This window comes from Oncorhynchus kisutch, linkage group LG27 (assembly GCF_002021735.2).
Source record: "Oncorhynchus kisutch isolate 150728-3 linkage group LG27, Okis_V2, whole genome shotgun sequence".
NCBI classification, from domain to species: Eukaryota; Metazoa; Chordata; class Actinopteri; order Salmoniformes; family Salmonidae; genus Oncorhynchus; species Oncorhynchus kisutch.
The window spans coordinates 33,073,410-33,091,329 of record NC_034200.2 but is presented as its reverse complement, the minus strand read 5'-3'; the positions used below and the strand labels follow the sequence as shown (position 1 = coordinate 33,091,329).

The window sequence follows — 17,920 nt, the reverse complement described above, 5'->3', positions numbered from 1 at the left end:
CATTGACTCGGTACCGGTAGCCCCTGTATATAGCCTCGTTATTGTTATTTTATTGTGTTACATTTTATTATTTTTTCTTTAGTTTATTTGCTTAACTCTTTCTTGAACTGTACTGTTGGTTAAGGGCTTGTAAGGAAGCATTTCACGTTAAGGTCTACACTTGTTGTATTCGGCACATGCGACAAATAAAGTTAGATTCAAGTTAGAAGTGCTTCTGACTTGACTTAGAGGAAATTACGGTCGACAGCTCTCTATCTGTGGGTCGGTTGCACAACTGATGAGTGTGTTCCTCAGTCATCCCTATGAATCAGATGAAACTGGAACTCATAGAAGTATGAACAGCACAGGGTACATGGAGGTCAACATAAACTCATAGCCACAGCTATCAAGAAATACAACATTCACACACTCATTACACTGTTGACCAGTGAAGGAAGGGGAGGACCATCCTACTCAGTGAATTTCATAAAAATAGTGAAACATTAAAAAAGTTATGCTTTTTAGATAAAACTAGACTAAATAGGTTCACGTCACCAAATACATGATTAAAGCACACTGTTTTGCAATGAAGGTCTACAGTAACCTCAACAACACTCTGTAGGGTAGCACCATGGTGTAGCCAGAGAACAGCTATTTTCCATCCTCCTCTGAGGACATTGACTTCAATACAAAACCTTGGAGGCTCATGTTTCTCACCTCCTTCCATAGACTTGCACAGTAATTATGACGTCTTTCGGAGGACGTCCTCCAAGAGCTCTTGCATCATGAACTGACATGTTGTCCACCTAATCAAAGGATCAGAGAATGAATCTAGTACTGAAAGCACAAGCTACATCTAGCTAGCACTGCAGTACATACAATGTGGATAGTAGTTGACAAAGAGACAGAAAAGACAAGAGTTGATCAGTTTATTAATTCCTTAAAAAATGAAGGAGAATCAGAGAGAGCATTTTGTTGTATTTTTTTCCACTTTCCCCTCCACTTACTTAGCTAGCAAATGAAGCTAGCTAATTTAACCTACTCTACTCAAACACTCAGCTCAAACAGAGAGGAATGTTATTTATGTTAGCTAGCTGGCTAGGGCTATCCAACACTGGAACTCTCCAAGTCAAGGTAAATGTTCAGTTTTATTAATTTATTGCTACCGGTGGCCCGCCGGTGTAACTGCTAAACTGCTTGCTGTACACTGTACTGCGTGATTGTAGTGGGTTTACTAACACGTTAGTTCTAGTAGCTATGTTGACTATATGACATTACTTTAGATAATATGCTAGGTAATATGCTGACAACGACGTAGGCTGTGGGTAGCGGTTAGCGGTTATGGTATAAAGGTTTGGCTTGTAAAGTTTTTCTTCCGTTATTATTTGGAATACTCAAGTATTTTGTTTTTGAGTTGACTCATATAAACATCATATCCCGTTTACAATAACACAAAAAATATTGTATTCCATATATGAGAAACCCAGATAAGATGCCTGGGATATACTGATCTAAGACAGGAGACTGTGTCATGTAAACATCTTATCCTGTTTACTGTTGTTTTTGTGGTCAGGCTCAGTTTAACATATCATGGATATTGTGTGATGTTTCCATCTGATTGTCAAACAAATCACCTCAAAAAGTAGGTTAACTGTGCAGCTCCGTCCACCATAATAAGTCCAAAATACTTTAGCCTACTATAATTAATTTACTATAATTAATTGACTATAATTAATTTACTATAATTTACTATTGACCACTTTCAACCTTAATTTCGACATGTTTCTGCTTATTATTTCCAACATTTGGTAGGCCATATAATTTCTGGCATTAGTTAGGCCATTTGTTTGTCAACTACATTTAGATACATTCAGCTTCTCTTCTGTCATAACTTGTTGCCCCAGAAGACAAACAAAAGTAGTGCTCATCAGTCTTACATCGATAGAATGAATGTATTAGTAATCTAGTTAACACCGGTAAAGTTGTCTGTTTCTTTTAGGGACCAGGGAGAAAACACAATAACTCCAAAACAGTGGAAAGATTGGTCCTGTGCAAAATTTGTGAGAGGTTATAGGCCTACAGTCATTGTCCATATTTCAGTTACTATTAGATTAACCCATATACTTAAATTAGGAATATTCTGTTTATTCTTGGATACAGGAGCGGGATATCAAAAGTGCATGTAAACAGCTTATCCCGAATAAGACCTTATGAGCTACTATCCGGAATACTGTGCTCCAATATGCTGTAACAGAAATAAGTCCATGCTCATTAAAACATGTATAATCCTCACTAATCTTAAACAGCACCAACTGCCACCGGTGTTGATATACTGACATATGTTGACATACTGATATGTCTTGATATACTGACATGTGTAGTCTTGATACTAGTGTACAATCTGAACATTTAACGTCCTTGCTCACGAGAGTTAGTCAAAACTATAGCAAGTTCTGTCTGACACTGAAAATGACACACACACACACACAAAGACACACAGGGCACATTGAGTCACATGAGTGAACCTGTCATTCTGCCGTACCCCAGCACATTATCTGTCATTGTCCTGTACTCAGAAACCTCATTGTGGTGTACAGACTAGCTATGACAGCTGGGTCATGTACAGTAGGGCACACCCGTAGCAATATATTTGGTAAAAATCTGAGTTGTTATTCGACACATCCAGGTAGTATCTTCCCGTTTCACTCAATTTCAAAATGTTTTCTCAGGCCAATGCGGAGCACTCTTCCCTTTCAAACCAGGGGTTGGAAGTTGGAACCGGTTCAGGGAACAGAACCTAAAACAACTACATTTTTCGTTGAACAGAATCAGAACTGGGAACAAAAGGGATCTATCTTGTTCTGGAACAGAACCATTCTTTTTTAAATATAATAAATACAGATAATGTATGTCGAGTCAAGCCTCCTCCACCCTCTCTCCTCCCCACCTGCAAAATTTCAGTCGCATCTCGTGCCCTACACTTATGTCTAATGCATGTAAACAACTAGGCCTATAGGTTGCCCGCTCTATAGCAAGCTGCTCTATATGCACTGAATGGTAAAGTAATTTAATGTCGAGCTTTCAGAGGTTTAAAAAGGAACAAAAAGGAACGATATAAACGATATTCCATTTTTTTTTGTTCAAACCGGTTCAGAACTTTTTTGCTTGTTGGAACAGAACAAACAAAAAATATTGGTTCTGTTCTGAACAAAACGATTGGAAAATGATTTGTTACAAACCCCATTTCAAACAGTGAATAATGCACTGTAACCCCCTATCAAATGACAGAAGGCTCATATCCTTATTTTATTTAACCTTTATTTAACTAGGCAAGTCAGTTAAGAACAAATTCTTATTTACAATGACGACCTACCCCCCGGGTAAACTCTCCCCTAATCTGGACGATGCTGGGCCAATTGTGCGCCGACCTATGAGACTATGTAAACAGACCAGACTCAAAACTGTATTGGCACACACATGGGTGGTAAAGCACTCAAAGTTACTACACGTGTAGTCTATTTTGTTGTGCGTGGAATGTTGAACATAATAAACAACTCTCTATCCACCGGATGTGTACCAAACTCACTAAAAGTGGCAGTAATAAAGCATATCTTGAAAAAGCCAAACCTTGACCCAGAAAATATGAAAAACTATCGGCCTATATTGAATCTTCCATTCCTCTCAAAAAAAATAGAAAAAGCTGTTGCGCAGCAACTTACTGCCTTCCTGAAGACAAACAATGTATACGCAATGCTTCAGTCTGGTTTTAGATCCCATCATAACACTGAGACTGCACTTGTGAAAGTGGTAAATTACCTTTTAATGGCGTCAGACCGAGGCTCCGCATCTGTCCTCGTGCTCCTAGACCTTAGTGCTGCTTTTGATACCATCGATAACCACATTCTTTTGGAGAGATTGGAAACCCAAATTGGTCTACACGGACAAGTTCTGGCCTGGTTTAGATCTTATCTGTCGGAAAGATATCAGTTTGTCTCTGTGAATGGTTTGTCCTCTGACAAATCAACTGTAAATTTCGGTGTTCCTCAAGGTTCCGTTTTAGGACAACTATTGTTTTCACTATATATTTTACCTCTTGGGGATGTCATTCAAAAACATAATGTTAACTTTCACTGCTATGCGGATGACACACAGCTGTACATTTCAATGAAACATGGTGAAGCCCCAAAATTGCCCTCGCTAGAAGCCTGTGTTTCAGACATAAGTGGATGGCTGCAAACATTCTACTTTTAAACTCTGACAAAAGAGAGATGCTTGTTCTAGGTCCCAAGAAACAAAGAGATCTTCTGTTGAATCTGACAATTAATCTTGATGGTTGTACAGTCGTCTCAAATAAAACTGTGAAGGACCTCTGCGTTACTCTGGACCATGATCTCTCTTTTGACAAAAATGAAAAATTCATCCATGCTTTGTTACTTCTAGGTTAGACTACTGCAATGCTCTACTTTCCGGCTACCCGGATAAAGCACTGAATAAACTTCAATTAATGATAAATATGGCTGCTAGAATCCTGACTAGAACCAAAAAATTTGATCATATTACTCTAGTGCTAGCCTCCCTACACTGGCTTCCTGTTAAGGCAAGGGCTGATTTCAAGGTTTTGCTGCTAACCTACAAAGCATTACATGGCTTGCTTCCTACCTATCTTTCCGATTTGGTCCTGCCGTACATACCTACACGTACGCTACGGTCACAAGGCCTCCTAATTGTCCCTAGAATTTCTAAACAAACAGCTGGAGGCAGGGCTTTCTCCTATATAGCTCCATTTTTATGGAATGGTCTGCCTATCCATGTGAGAGACGCAGACTCAGTCTCAACCTTTAAGTCTTTACTGAAGACTCATCTCTTCAGTAGGTCCTATGATTGAGTGTAGTCTGTCCTAGGAGTGTGAAGGTGAACGGAAAGGCTCTGGAGCAACGAACCGCCCTTACTGTCTCTGCCTGGCCGGTTCCCCTCTCCACTGGGATTCTCTGCCTCTAACCCTATTACAGGGGCTGAGTCACTGGCTTACTAGTGCCCTTTCATGCCTTTCCTAGGAGGGGTGCGTCACTTGAGTGGGTTGAGTCACTGACGTGATCTTCCTGTCTGGGTTGGCGCCCCCCCTTGGGTTGTGCCGTGGCGGAGATCTTTGTGGGCTATACTCGGCCTCGTCTCAGGATGGTAAGTTGGTGGTTGAAGTTATCCCTCTAGTGGTGTGGGGGCTGTGCTTTGGCAAAGTGGGTGGGGTTATATCCTTCCTGTTTGGCCCTGTCGGGGGGTATCATCGGATGGGGCCAGTGTCTCCTGACCCCTCCTGTCTCAGACTCCAGTATTTATGCTGCAGTAGTTTGTGTCGGGGGACTAGGGTCAGTTTGTTATATCTGGAGTACTTCTCCAGTGTCCTGTGTGTATTTAAGTATGCTCTCTAATTCTCTCTCTTGTTGGAGGACCTGAGCCCTAGGACCATGCCTCAGAATTACCTGGCATGACTCCTTGCTGTCCCCAGTCCACCTGGCCGTGCTACTGCACCAGTTTCAACTGTTCTGCCTGCGGCTATGGAACCCTGACCTGTTCACCGGACGTGCTACCGGTCTTCAACTCTCTAGAGACAGCAGGAGCAGTAGAGATACTCCTAATGATCGGCTATGAAAAGCCAACTGACATTTACTCCTGAGGTGCTGACTTGCTGCACCCTCGACAACTACTGTGATTATTATTATTTGACCATGCAGGTCATTTATGAACATTTGAACATCTTGGCCATGTTCTGTTATAATCTGCACCTGGCACAGCCAGAAGAGGACTGGCCACCCCTCATAGCCTGGTTCCTCTCTAGGTTTCTTCCTAGGTTTTGGCCTTTCTAGAGAGGTTTTCCTTCATTAACTAACGAGAGCCCTCATTATTTCTCTCTTTCTTGGTTTCTCTCACTCTCTGGAAGGAATGAATGTGTCAAGAGAAGATGAGGTAAAGTAAAGGGAAATAAAAAGTGTGAAGAAAATAAAACAGGACAAATAGAAGCACCCACCAAATTTTCAAATTCATACTCACCAAAATCGTTGTTTTTTTCAGGAATAAAACATGTCAAAGTAAAACAGGAGCTATATATTATAATATTTTATTGCTTCATGAAATGTTTGAATTCAAATTCACAACCTTCATATTGTTAGGAGTTAACAGAAATGTCTTTGCTTGAGGTCAACGCTTTATCTGTTGGACAGCTGGACATAACCATGATTGTCTGCACATAAATTACAAAACACAAAAAAAAATCATCTTTGGCATTCTGTTCATAGCACAACATATCTAAAATAATTAGAGAAACGTCTGTATAAAATATATTAACCTGTTAGTTCAGAAAAAGGCTCACAGTAAACAAAACCAAATGGTGTAGTTTGCAGCTTAATCAATGTGGTGGATCTGACCAGCGGATTCACCACATCAGAAAATACACATGAAGAATAATACAAAAAAAAACTATCGGTGAAAAGCAACAAAATAAACTCTTCACCCTCCCCAGGCTGAGAATGGTCTCGCCGGCCTCATGTTTAGAAGTCGGAAGAGAAAAACCAGACTATACATTGCATACTGTATCACAACTATTTATAAATCTGTAGACTAGTGGAGGCTGCTGAGGGGAGGACTGCTCATAATAATGTCTGGAACGGAGCAAACGGAATGGCATCAAACACATGGAAACCATGCATTTATGTATTTTTTTTCCATTCCACTCCAGTCATTACCATGACAGTCCCCAATTAAGGTGCCACCAACCTCCTGTGGTAGAGACAGCTACTGGGGCTTAGGGAATATGGCCAAGGAAAATATGAACATTAAGATTTTGGCATTTTTATTCAATTATAGAGATGGGAGAGTTGTTCTCCTAACTCTGAAGAATTCCATGGCACAGGAATATGGCCAGATTGTGGGCACATTTTTGCGCGGGGAGGGAATGCCAGTCAAAAGTCCAAAGATAAATTCTACAGACAAGGTTATTTGGAAAAGCGTGAAGCTTTCAGTTCATATTTGGGAATAAGTTCCTGAACTCGTTGTACACAGAAAATATAAATACTTTGGCATACACTGACAGTACAGTGGGATGTTTCCCATTACAAAACTGAAATACTGTCCCAAGTACCTCGAAAGTTTCACAGTCTCATATACCAAGACAGCTAGCCTGCAGCCACCTGGCTAAGAGAGAAAGAAATTGAGGAAGAGCACTGCTCCCCTCTAAATGTGAAAGCCCACGTCCTTATTCCACAAATACGCCTCTCATTCTTCAACATTCTTGTCTTCCGTCCATTTTTCAGAGAAACTCTGACCATTGGCGTAGTCAGTTGCTCTGCACAGCTTCCGAGAGTTCACTACCCTCGAGTGAATCTCTTGTCAAGGATCAAAAGTCTTCCTCAAATGAAGATTTCCACTGCCTCCAAGTCATCCAGGCCTCTTAATGTGTTCAAGGAGGAGGCACGATGTTGTTGCACAGCAGCGTTGTCTTTAAAATAGAAGAGGGCAAACGTGTTAGAGGAGTGGAAACAGTGGAAAAATAAGCCACAGTTACAGTACATTATCTGAAACCAAAGAAACATGCTGACGTTTCCAAATTGGGATGATCCAGTCGGGTAAACTCGTGTAGTCAATCCTCGGGTCTAAGTGCGACAACATAGCACATTCCGGCAGCCCACAAATGACCTCTAACCTACAGAGCCATCGCCGATTGGCTCTTTCTATGGGAGTATGGTTGGTAAATCAATGACTGCCAGGGCACAGCATGTGATGCAGTTACAGAGAAAGGTTTGGGTGTTTGGGCGACTGTGCGTGTGTGAGAGAGAGATAGACTACTCACCAATGCTGAGGTTAGAACCAGTGGCTGGCTCCTTGGCCTTAGCGCCATCCTCTGATCCACAGCTCTGGCTGGGGTGAGCTGGGGAGGAGCACCGGAGAAGAGAGAGAGTCTGGTCGTCTGACAAACTCTTACCTACAACACAGTACATGAAAGAGATCAGCCACTGGCACGCATTTCATTGATAAACAGGTGCTGTCATTCTAACCTCAATCCACTTCAATGCTCATTACTATTATAATTATATTTTACAATAACTCCTTACTTAATATTTGATTATGTTGCATGTATGTAGAGAACAACAGTGGCCCCTGAACAGAGCCCTGAGGCACCCCATGAGTAATATCAATCAACTGTATTTATAAAAAGCCTTTTTTACATCAGCAGATGTCACAAAGTGCTGTACAGAAACCCAGCCTAAAACCCCAAATAGCAAGCAATGCAGATGTAGAAGCACAAGTAATAGATTTAAAAAAAAGTTTTTTTCGTCTCTGACCCTCATCCTTACTTTTGTTTATGCTGGTGCACTTGGCCGTGCTGACAGTAGTGTACGTGGCGGCAGGCAAACAAGACCCATCCTTCTTGATCTGTTCCTGGTGCAAATGCTGGTGGAGGATATTGAGGACAGCATCCTTCTCCAGAATTTGAGTGTAGAGAGCACAGATCCTATTGACAGGAGAAATATTGAGTCAGATCTCCAATCGCCGCAATCTGATGCAACAAAGTACATTAAACTTACTATACAAAGTATCATAACAGCAATAATACTATACATTCTGAATAATATAGATTTAAAGAGAAAAAAAAGTGTAATCTTTATACCGGTTTTCCATCTCCTGGTTTCTGTAGTCAGATACAGGCAGGACCTCATTGAAGCTGTTGTTGGAAGAGTGGCAGGGGGAATGGTTGATGATGGTTGTGTCTCTGGAACAGAGGAAATACATTATTTTAGGAAATGGATGCAGGTAAAAATGTAAAGTATAAAAACGCATTTAGCCTACATGTTTTGAAAATGTTTTCTCCTGTATGTGCATACAGAATACAACCTTTGAGGGATCAATCCCTTAACGTTTAACCTCTGACACTTACCTCTGAGCAGCGGCGCTGGCGGCCACGTCCATGGCGAACTGCCTCATGGTGCTCTCCTCCAAGTATTTCTGCTCCCAGCGCACCATGTCTGCCTCCAGGGCTAAGATACACTCCTCTCTCTCCCTCAGACGCTCGTGCAGGGGGCCCACCGTCACGCCCGGCGGGTGAGACTGCCTCTGCTGCGCCCTCAGGCTCTTCAGCTCTTGCTCCAGGCGTGTCCTCAACCTCATCTCCAGGCCCTCGCGCTTCTCGCAGGTGGTCTGCAGCTGAGCCAGGGCGCTCTGCAGCCGCTCCACCTTCTCCACGTAGGCCCGCTTGAGGCGCAGCTCCTCCTCCAGCTGCCGTCCCCTGCACCGCTGGGCCTCCAGGGCCTCCTCCAGCTGCTCAGCCCTCAGGCACTGCTCCTCGGCGGAGTTGCGGAGCCGCTGGAGTTCTCGCTCTGCACGCTCACGCTCAAACTGCTGCTCCTCGTCTGATGGGAGGAAAGAAGAGGGGAGAAGAAGCGACGAGGAGAGAAGAGAAGGATAAGAAAGAGGAGAAGAGAAGGTTATATATGGTATAGCCAAAAAGCTACAAACTGTACAACATTCACACATAGGATACATTTAGAAGATACATCAATGAAAAGCTAGTGTTGTGTACTGGGCTGAACACGAGACCTGAAAAACAGTCTTATTCTAAGGCCACATGGAGCTATTTCGAAGGTGAAAATTAGAGCTTGGACTGTTAAGCCATCACACCACCATCGCTTTAACCCTGCTAATACGTCCCAGCATTCACCCATCATGGCAGATGGTCCTCATTTGCCCAAGCACTCGTGGAATGTCAAGGGGAAAGGAAGAGGAAGTGATGCGGGCAGCCCCTATCCCTTTGACCCACTTAACAAGAAACATTCCTCCAACCAAGGCCGTACACCTCCAACCCCATCTAGCCTTGGGGAAGGCCCACTGCTTAAAATGACAACGTAAATCAACAACCCTAGGAACCTGATGTTAGGTCAACTGTATTTTGTCATTAATAATTCCTTTTACGATAATACATTATAATAATTTGGTGGGTGCTTCTATTTGTCCTGTTTTTTGCATATCCAAACTCCCGAGACACCCTCGGAGAGGAGAGTCAAGGTTAGGGTCAGCCATTATCAGCTGCGATGATAGAGCAATTAGGGTTAAGTGCCTTGTTCAAAGGTACATGGACCAATTCACTCATCTGCTCTGGGATTCAAACTAGCAACCTTTCAGTTACTGGCCCAATGCTCTAACCGCTAGGCTACATGTGTTTACTGTTGAGGCGTTCTCACCAGATAAGCGGAGGTTATACAACTAAAATTCCTGCATAGAGGATGTAGCTTGGCTACAAGGTGCCGTGCTATGCTCCAATCCTGTGACATGGCTGAAGTTCTAAGACTTGGAGTGGTGTGAGAGAGATGGAATGGATGACACACTTACTTTGCTCGAGCAGTTTGGTCATGATGTGCTGGTTGTGGTCGGCAGCTTCCACTTCTTTGGCAGCGTGTGTTCTCGCATTCTCCAGGCTTTCTGTAACGCAAATATTTAAAGTTTAGGAAAACTGGAAGCATTTCTAAACTGCTATACACTTACACTAAAACAGATTTGTGAAAATATTTCCATGCCCCCAGTCCCACTCTAATATAAACCATTATAATCCCCCAAAATGGTTTTGGACCAGTTTTGGGGCATGAACGAAATACAAACAAGACTGGCCAGTCAATGTCTAACAAACCAGAGAGCTTGTGTTATTTGTAGTCCTTACCTCGGAGGTCTCTGTTGAATTCCTGCAGCCTCCTGATCTCGTCCACCAGTTTTCTCCTCAAGGTCTGCTCCAGGCTCTCCCTCTTACAGCTGCCCTGCAGCAGAGTCTCATGGGCCTTGGATACCCTCTGGACCTCCTGCTCCAACTGAATGGACAGATAGAAGGAAGAGGGGAAAGGAGGACATTTTTGGTCAGCCATCTTGTTTGTTGGTTTAATATCTTTATATGCGTTGGAGATGCAGGGGGTGGGGGTGTTGGTTCAGGCATAGAACTGAGTTGGTTCAGGCGTAGAAATAAGTTAACATACACCTTTGCCAAATACATTTAAACTCAGTTTCACAATTCCTGACATTTAATCCTAGTAAAAATTCCCTGTCTTAAGTCAGTTAGGATCACCACTTTATTTTAAGAATGTGAAATGTTTGAATAATAGTAGAGAGAAGGATTTATTTCAGCTTTAATTTTTTCAACACATTACCAGTGGGTCAGAAGTTTACATACACTCAATTAGTATTTGGTAGCATTGTCTTTAAATTGTTTAACTTGGGTCAAATGTTTCAGGTAGCCTCCCACAAGCTCCCACAATAAGTTGGGTGAATTTTGGCCTATTCCTCCTGACTGAGCTGGTGTAACTGAGTCAGGTTTGTAGGCCTCCTTGCTCACGTGCACTTTTTCAGTTCTGCCCACAAATTATCTATAGGATTGAGGTCAGGGCTTTGTGATGGCCACTCCATAAACCTTGACTTTATCCTTGACTTTGTCATTAAGCCATTTTGCCACAACTTTGGAAGTATGCTGGGGTCATTGTCCATTTGGAAGACCCATTTGCGACCAAGCTTTAACTTCCTGACTGATGTCTTGAGATGTTGCTTCAATATATCCACATAATTTTCCTTTCTCATGATGGCATCTGTTTTGTGAAGTGCACCAGTCCTTCCTGCAGCAAAGCAACCCTACAACATGATGCTGCCACCCCCGTGCTTCACGGTTGGAATGGTGTTCTTTGGCTTGCAAGCATCCCCCTTTTTCCTCAAAACCTTTCAATGGTCATTATGGCAAAACAGTTCCATTTTTGTTTCATCAGACCAGAGGACATTACTCCAAAAAGTACAATCTTTGTTCCTATGTGCAGTTGAAAACCGTAGTCTGGCTTTTTTATGGAGGTTTTGGAGCAGTGGCTTCTTCCTTGCCGAACGGCCTTTCAGGTTATGTCGATATAGGACTCGTTTTACTGTGGATATAGATACTTTTGTACCCGTTTCCTCCAGCATCTTCACAAGGTCATTTGCTATTGTTCTGGGATTGATTTGCACTTTTCGCATCAAAATACATTCATCTCTAGGAGACAGAACGTGTCTCCTTCCTGAGCGGTATGAAGGCTGCGTGGTCCCATGGTGTCTATACTTGCATACCATTGTTTGTTCAGATGAACGTGGTACCTTCAGGCGTTTGGAAATTGCTCCCAAGGATGAACCAGACTTATGGAGGTCTACAATTGTTTTTCTTGGGTCTTGGCTGATTTCTTTTGATTTTCATGATGTCAAGCAAAGATGCACTGAGTTTGAAGGTAGGCCTTGAAATACATCTACAGGTACACCTCCAATTGACTAAAAATGATGTCAATGAGCCTATAAGAAGCTTCTAAAGACATGACATAATTTTCTGAAATTGTCCAAGCTGTTTAAAGGCACAGTCAACTTAGTGTATGTAAACGTCTGACCCACTGGAATTGTGATACAGTGAATTATAAGTGAAATAATCTGCCTGTAAACAATAGTTGGAAAAATTACTTGGGTCATGCACAAAGTAGATGTCCTAACAGACTTGCCAAAACTATAGTTTGTTAACAATAAATTTGTGGAGTGGTTGAAAAATTACTTTTAATGACTCCATCCTAAGTGTATGTAAACTTCCAACTTCAACTGTATATACATATGGGCATATATACATAAATATCCCTGGGAGCACATTCTGTACATATGGGCACATACACACAGTATGTAGACTATACACAGTACAAGCACTATAAGAGTATAATCCAGAGGAATTTGAGCAAACACCACTCCCTGTGTGTGTGTGGCTGATTTATATCTGCATTCCTGGGAGCTAACAATCACGCTGGCCTTCCAGGTGTGGCTAGTTCACTCACACAGAGAGAGAGATGGAGGTCTGGGCAGGTTGCCAGTGTGGGAAAGGTGTGCATGCCTGTGCCCGTGGAAACCGAAACAGGCAAAGAAGTGGAAAAGTAGAGACTCCCACCATTACAGCAGCCACTCGGGCATGTCTACTCAGTCCTGTGGCCCGACAGTCCGGGGAAACTTTCCAACCCTGCTAATTATCATTCTTTAAGGCTGAGGGAGCACGAGGGGCGGGGTGACGTAACTCCAAAAGGAGACCAGCAGCAGTTTATGCATTCACCATAGAGATAGAAAGATGGATATAACCCGTTTTGGACATGGCCATCGAAGGCTTCCACCACTTTAAAGATGAGTCCTCAATCTAGCTCTATCTACCAAGATAAATGGGTGAAGTCTTATCAGTCAGTGTTGTTGCCACCATCTTGATTCATAATAGTAGACAATAACATACTGACATGGTGTTGTCAAGAGGAGTAAACAGTTTTGTCAGGAACATTTTATGAGCTGGTCAATAAAAAGGGTCGAAAAGAGACGCGAAAAGTGACAAAAACAAATGGGGTTGAAAGAGGATGAAAGTAAAAGAGGATTTTAAAAAAAGGATGATTGATGAAAAGTGAAAATGCAGTGGGATCAAAGTACAATAGATTTCAGTTGACACACACAGACCTGCCACCTGCCACGGCTAGCAGAATGTCTCTGTCTCGGCACTCTGAGCATGTCTGCTGTGCCAGGGGTCACAAACCCATCGACTGCTGTCTGACATTCCCTGGATAGGACCGAAAATCTATGGCCTCTCTGGAACTAAAGGGCACACAAGCACATACGCACGACCCCCATCTGCAGAACAATGCAGGGAGTGTGGATACAGTAACAGCCTCTGGGCTCTATGGGGTCTCTATGTACAGCCAATGGTAGCAGCTGTTGTAATGATCTCCCATATACAGATAGGGGAGTGTGTCTGGGGTCGCTGCACAGTGCTACTTGGCTTGTGTTTCCTCCATTCCCTTCATTAAGTGGCACATGTTGTGGACTTCAGTACTTTGTTATTCAGTATGGGCATGCCAACTTGAGAAGTTAAGTGTTTTGTGTAACTCAAAGTTCATCATGCATTGATGACCGAGGAAAACGTGAAAAAAAGTCTGATATGCACCTGTCCTGTATCTCGTGAATAGGTCCTCCAAAATTAACATCAGTCCTTCACACATACAACGGCACAAACCATTCCAATGTCATGTCGCCATCTTCGAGATGGACAAAAAAGGAGAACAGTTCTCACCTTGTGGATGCGGCAGGCCTTCTCTCGGTGGCCCTCCAGCTCCTGTCTCAGCCTCTCGTTCTCCAGCACCAGCAGGTCCATCTGCCTTGGCTCAAATCTGCCTGGGCCCGCATACCTGTGAGGAAGGACGTGTGTTGTTGAGTTCACTAGATATCCAAAGATTTTCAACTACAACATTCTTTCGATGAGTGTGACTAACATAGATAGCCCCTTAGCTCATAGAACCGTGGTTACGTGAGCAACCTACATTTGTTAGGCATCCTAGGTATTACAAGCACCCTATATTAGACTGAACACATCAACTCCACCCTAGGTAGGTTGGCTTCCAAAGTGTTCTCAGAAAGGCATTTGGAATTCCAACCTGCGCATGTAATGACTCACAACGCATGCTAGGAGGTTTGGAATGCAAGGCAGCCAATGACACACAGCTTGGAGTCCATTATGCGTACGGCTTTGCCCACAGAAATTAACACACTATGAAATGTGTGATGGCTGTTGATTCAGGGCAATGACAATCAAACGGTGGGTACACCTTTGCATGATCTTTCTATATGTCCAACACACACACACACAAACACACACACAAACAAACAAACAAACACACACACAACTGCTGAAATGCCTTAGTACCTGTGCTGCTGGATCTGGAGTGACTGGGGCATGTCCCTGTACACACACTGGGGCTCTTGAGCGTTGATAGGCATATAACCTTGGGACATAATGGTAACCGATGAGTATTCTGGGTGTGGGATGTGTTGGTCCTGGAGGCCTTGTGGGGGGGCGTAGTAACCCAGCTCTGGGTAGCTCTGTGAGGAACTCTTCGCCGCCTCCGACTTCGCCATGGCACAATTTCTCTCCAGAGACAGCTGCAGGAGACGCTCGCTGAGCGACCGCACGTGCCCTCGCTTTAACTCAATCAGCTCCTCCGCTGCACGGTAGTCCGCATCACGCAGGAGAGTCCCCAAGAGGAGCTGCTTGTGGGGGGCCGGGGCGGGTGCCCAATGCTGAGCCAGGTATTGGGAGTGGGCCTTGGCCTGCTCGTAGGTGGGCAGCTCCTCTGCGTGGAGCTGGTAGAGCTGGTAGCTGCTCTCCGAGTGCTGGTAGTCTCCATGGTGCTCCTGGCCCTGGGGCTCCTGACGGGTGGACAACTGGAGGAATGAGGAGTCCTCCTGGGTGAGGCTCTCCAGGGAGGAGCGGGGGCTTCTACTGGGGCCCTCTTCTGCTCCGCTCCCTGGTCCTCCGCCAGGGGACCCTCCACTGCCTCCGCGCAGTGCCTGCTGCTGGATGGCCAGGAGGGTGCGGGCATCTGTGGGGTTGCCATAGCGTAGTTGTTCCTGGATGAGGCGGTGCAGGACCGTGCCAGACGGCTCTTCTGTAGACGCCATGTTGGTTCCGTTGTTCGAAGCTGGTGATCAGGGGTAGACGAGGTGTTTATGGATGAAACTAGAATATGAAAAACAATGAAAATCAATAAGAATACAGGTAATAAGAACTGGCAAGTAGGCCTACACCTAAAACTGGATACTTGATCATATACAACATTAACAGGAGGCCAGTCAATCATTTGCAAGATAACGCAAATGTCGTGGTCATCCAAAACATTACTGTAGAATAATGTAGACTGCAAAAAACAATTCATATTCTTTTTTTTAAGCCCATACATTCCTCAAGGCCTACAGGAAGTCAAGTAAAAATCAACAATATATTCACTACTTTTGAGTGATGTCATTCCATGCATTGCCTTGTGTCAATTAATACCGTATGCGCTTCACTATTTCAATTTTAAAAACAATTATTACTACATTTGTTAAATCCACAACATTATGGATAAAATGTTTGTTGTTCGTGAAAGGTTTCATAGAAGTATCTTTGCGACGAAGGGAAAACTTGCATTTGAAATTCCATTCTAACAGAGGAGCCAAGCAAATAGCTCTAGAAACATAGAAACAGTTTTAGGAATAGGAACCAACAAGTACTCATGGTGTAGCGTACACAGAAATGATTAACTATAATATAACTTCTGTGAACTTGTGTTTACGCACAATGGCTATTAGGCTACAATTCAAGGCTTAAATGTTACAAAGTAGCCGAAAGCGCACATTTCCCATACACACACACACGTAACAATTCTTACCAGTTCACACTCGCATTCCAGCGAAACGTTTTTAATAACTTAAAAATAAAAAATAAATTAAGCCAAAGTAATCCACAATGTTTCGTTTAAATCGTTCTCGTCCTTCCAGAAGGAGTTTTGTTGTCTACTCTTTTCAGAACTTGCTCTACACTGACATGGTTGTCGAGCACAGAGAGATAATAAGTAACTGAGCAGAGACTGAAGTCGGAATGCCTGGAATGTAGAGCGCGCGAGGTCCCTCGGGGATCAAAAGCGTAAACCACACGGTTCCAATGGGGGAGGTGGAGGACGAACTGAATAACTGCAGTTCTACTCACAACCATGAGGATGGCGTGTTATGGGGTCGGAACATCAATGCTTATGCATTTGTTCCTGATCATAAACAAAACTCAGCGATTCATTATAGAGAAATAAGCAGGCAGGAGTTACATAGGCCTAAACATGTCATAAAGATGAAAACATGCGGACAATGTCTAAGACTTAAGTAAATATTCCTAGTTTCCAAACATCTCTCATTGTCTGTCTGATATTATACCGTTGCAGATATTTAGTGTGTAGTAATATACATCTATAGATTTGTTTTGACACATTTCATTCAAGGGCAACTGTGCATGTAACCAACTGAGCATGTAACCAACTGAGCATGTAACCATTCAGTCAATATGGCGCTATAGGTTTCAGCTAATGAAAAAGTCTATAGATTCAGGACTCTACACAACTAATCTATATGTATCTAGTGCCGAGTGTAGCCATTGACTTGTGTGTGAGATGAGCATCTCAGCAGGACAGGAAGGGAAGGGAAAGTGGATAGCCAGTTGCACAACTGAATGCATTCAACTGAAATATGTCCTCAGCATTAAACCCCACCCCTCTGAATCAGAGGGGGGTTGCCTGCGACCACGTCATCGGCACCTGGGGAGCAGTTAGGAGACAGAGTGGGGTGAGGAGAGGTGTATATACTGTAGGCAGCTGTCCATTGCAATCTGTGGCTTCTGTCTTCCCCGTGACCAGGACATTAAATGGATTTGTGCCTAATGCAATACATGATGCAGAGTGGTAGAGAATTCCAAACAGTAGCACCTGCTGGACTATGGGTTCAAATCTCAAAAACACTATATATACAAAGGTATGTGGACACCCCTTCAAATGAGTGGATTTGGCTATTTCAGCCACACCTGTTGCTGACAGGTGTATAAAATTGAACACACAGCCATGCAATCTTCATAGACAAACATTGGTAGTAGAATAGACTTACTGAAGAACTTAGTGACGTTCAACGTGGCACCGTCATAGGATGCCACCTTTCCAAAAAGTTAGTTTGTCAAATTTCTGCCCTGCTTGAGCTGCCCCGGTCAACTGTAAGTGCTTTAATTGTGAACTGGAAAAGTCTAGGAGCAACAACGGTTCAACAGCGAAGTGGTAGGCCACACAAGCTGACCTAACGGGACTGCCGAGTGCTCAAGCACATAGCGCATAAAAATTATCTGTCCTTGGTTGCAACACTCACTACCAAGTTCCAAACTGCCTCTGGAAGCAACTTCAGAACAAGAACTGTTCTTCGGGAACTTCATGAATTGTTTTTCCAAGGCTGAGCAGCCGCACACAAGCCTAAGATCCCCATGCGCAATGCCGTGCGTCATCTGGAGTGGTGTAAAAGCTTGCCGCCATTGGACTCTGGAGGTGTGGCAATGCGT

The 17,920-nt window shown here is 43.4% G+C and overlaps 1 protein-coding gene across 2 annotated transcripts; it reads right to left on the bottom strand.

Annotated features, from left to right (window-relative positions):
- Positions 1–6,075: 6,075 nt before the first annotated feature.
- Positions 6,076–16,559, bottom strand: LOC109872054 (angiomotin-like 2a). 2 transcript variants are annotated; one of them, XM_020463140.2, is made up of 10 exons: positions 16,227–16,559; positions 14,723–15,535; positions 14,093–14,207; positions 10,679–10,823; positions 10,354–10,443; positions 8,906–9,377; positions 8,639–8,740; positions 8,325–8,482; positions 7,820–7,951; positions 6,076–7,468 (listed from the first exon to the last, which is right to left on the bottom strand). In XM_020463140.2, the coding sequence occupies exons 2-10, from the start codon at positions 15,475–15,477 to the stop codon at positions 7,380–7,382; spliced, it is 2,058 nt and encodes a 685-aa protein (XP_020318729.1). In that variant the 5' UTR covers positions 15,478–15,535; positions 16,227–16,559; the 3' UTR covers positions 6,076–7,379. The 2 variants fall into 2 exon arrangements, with proteins under 2 accessions (XP_020318729.1, XP_020318730.1); XM_020463141.2 differs by having other exon boundaries at positions 14,723–15,497.
- Between the last annotated feature and the right edge of the window lie 1,361 nt (positions 16,560–17,920).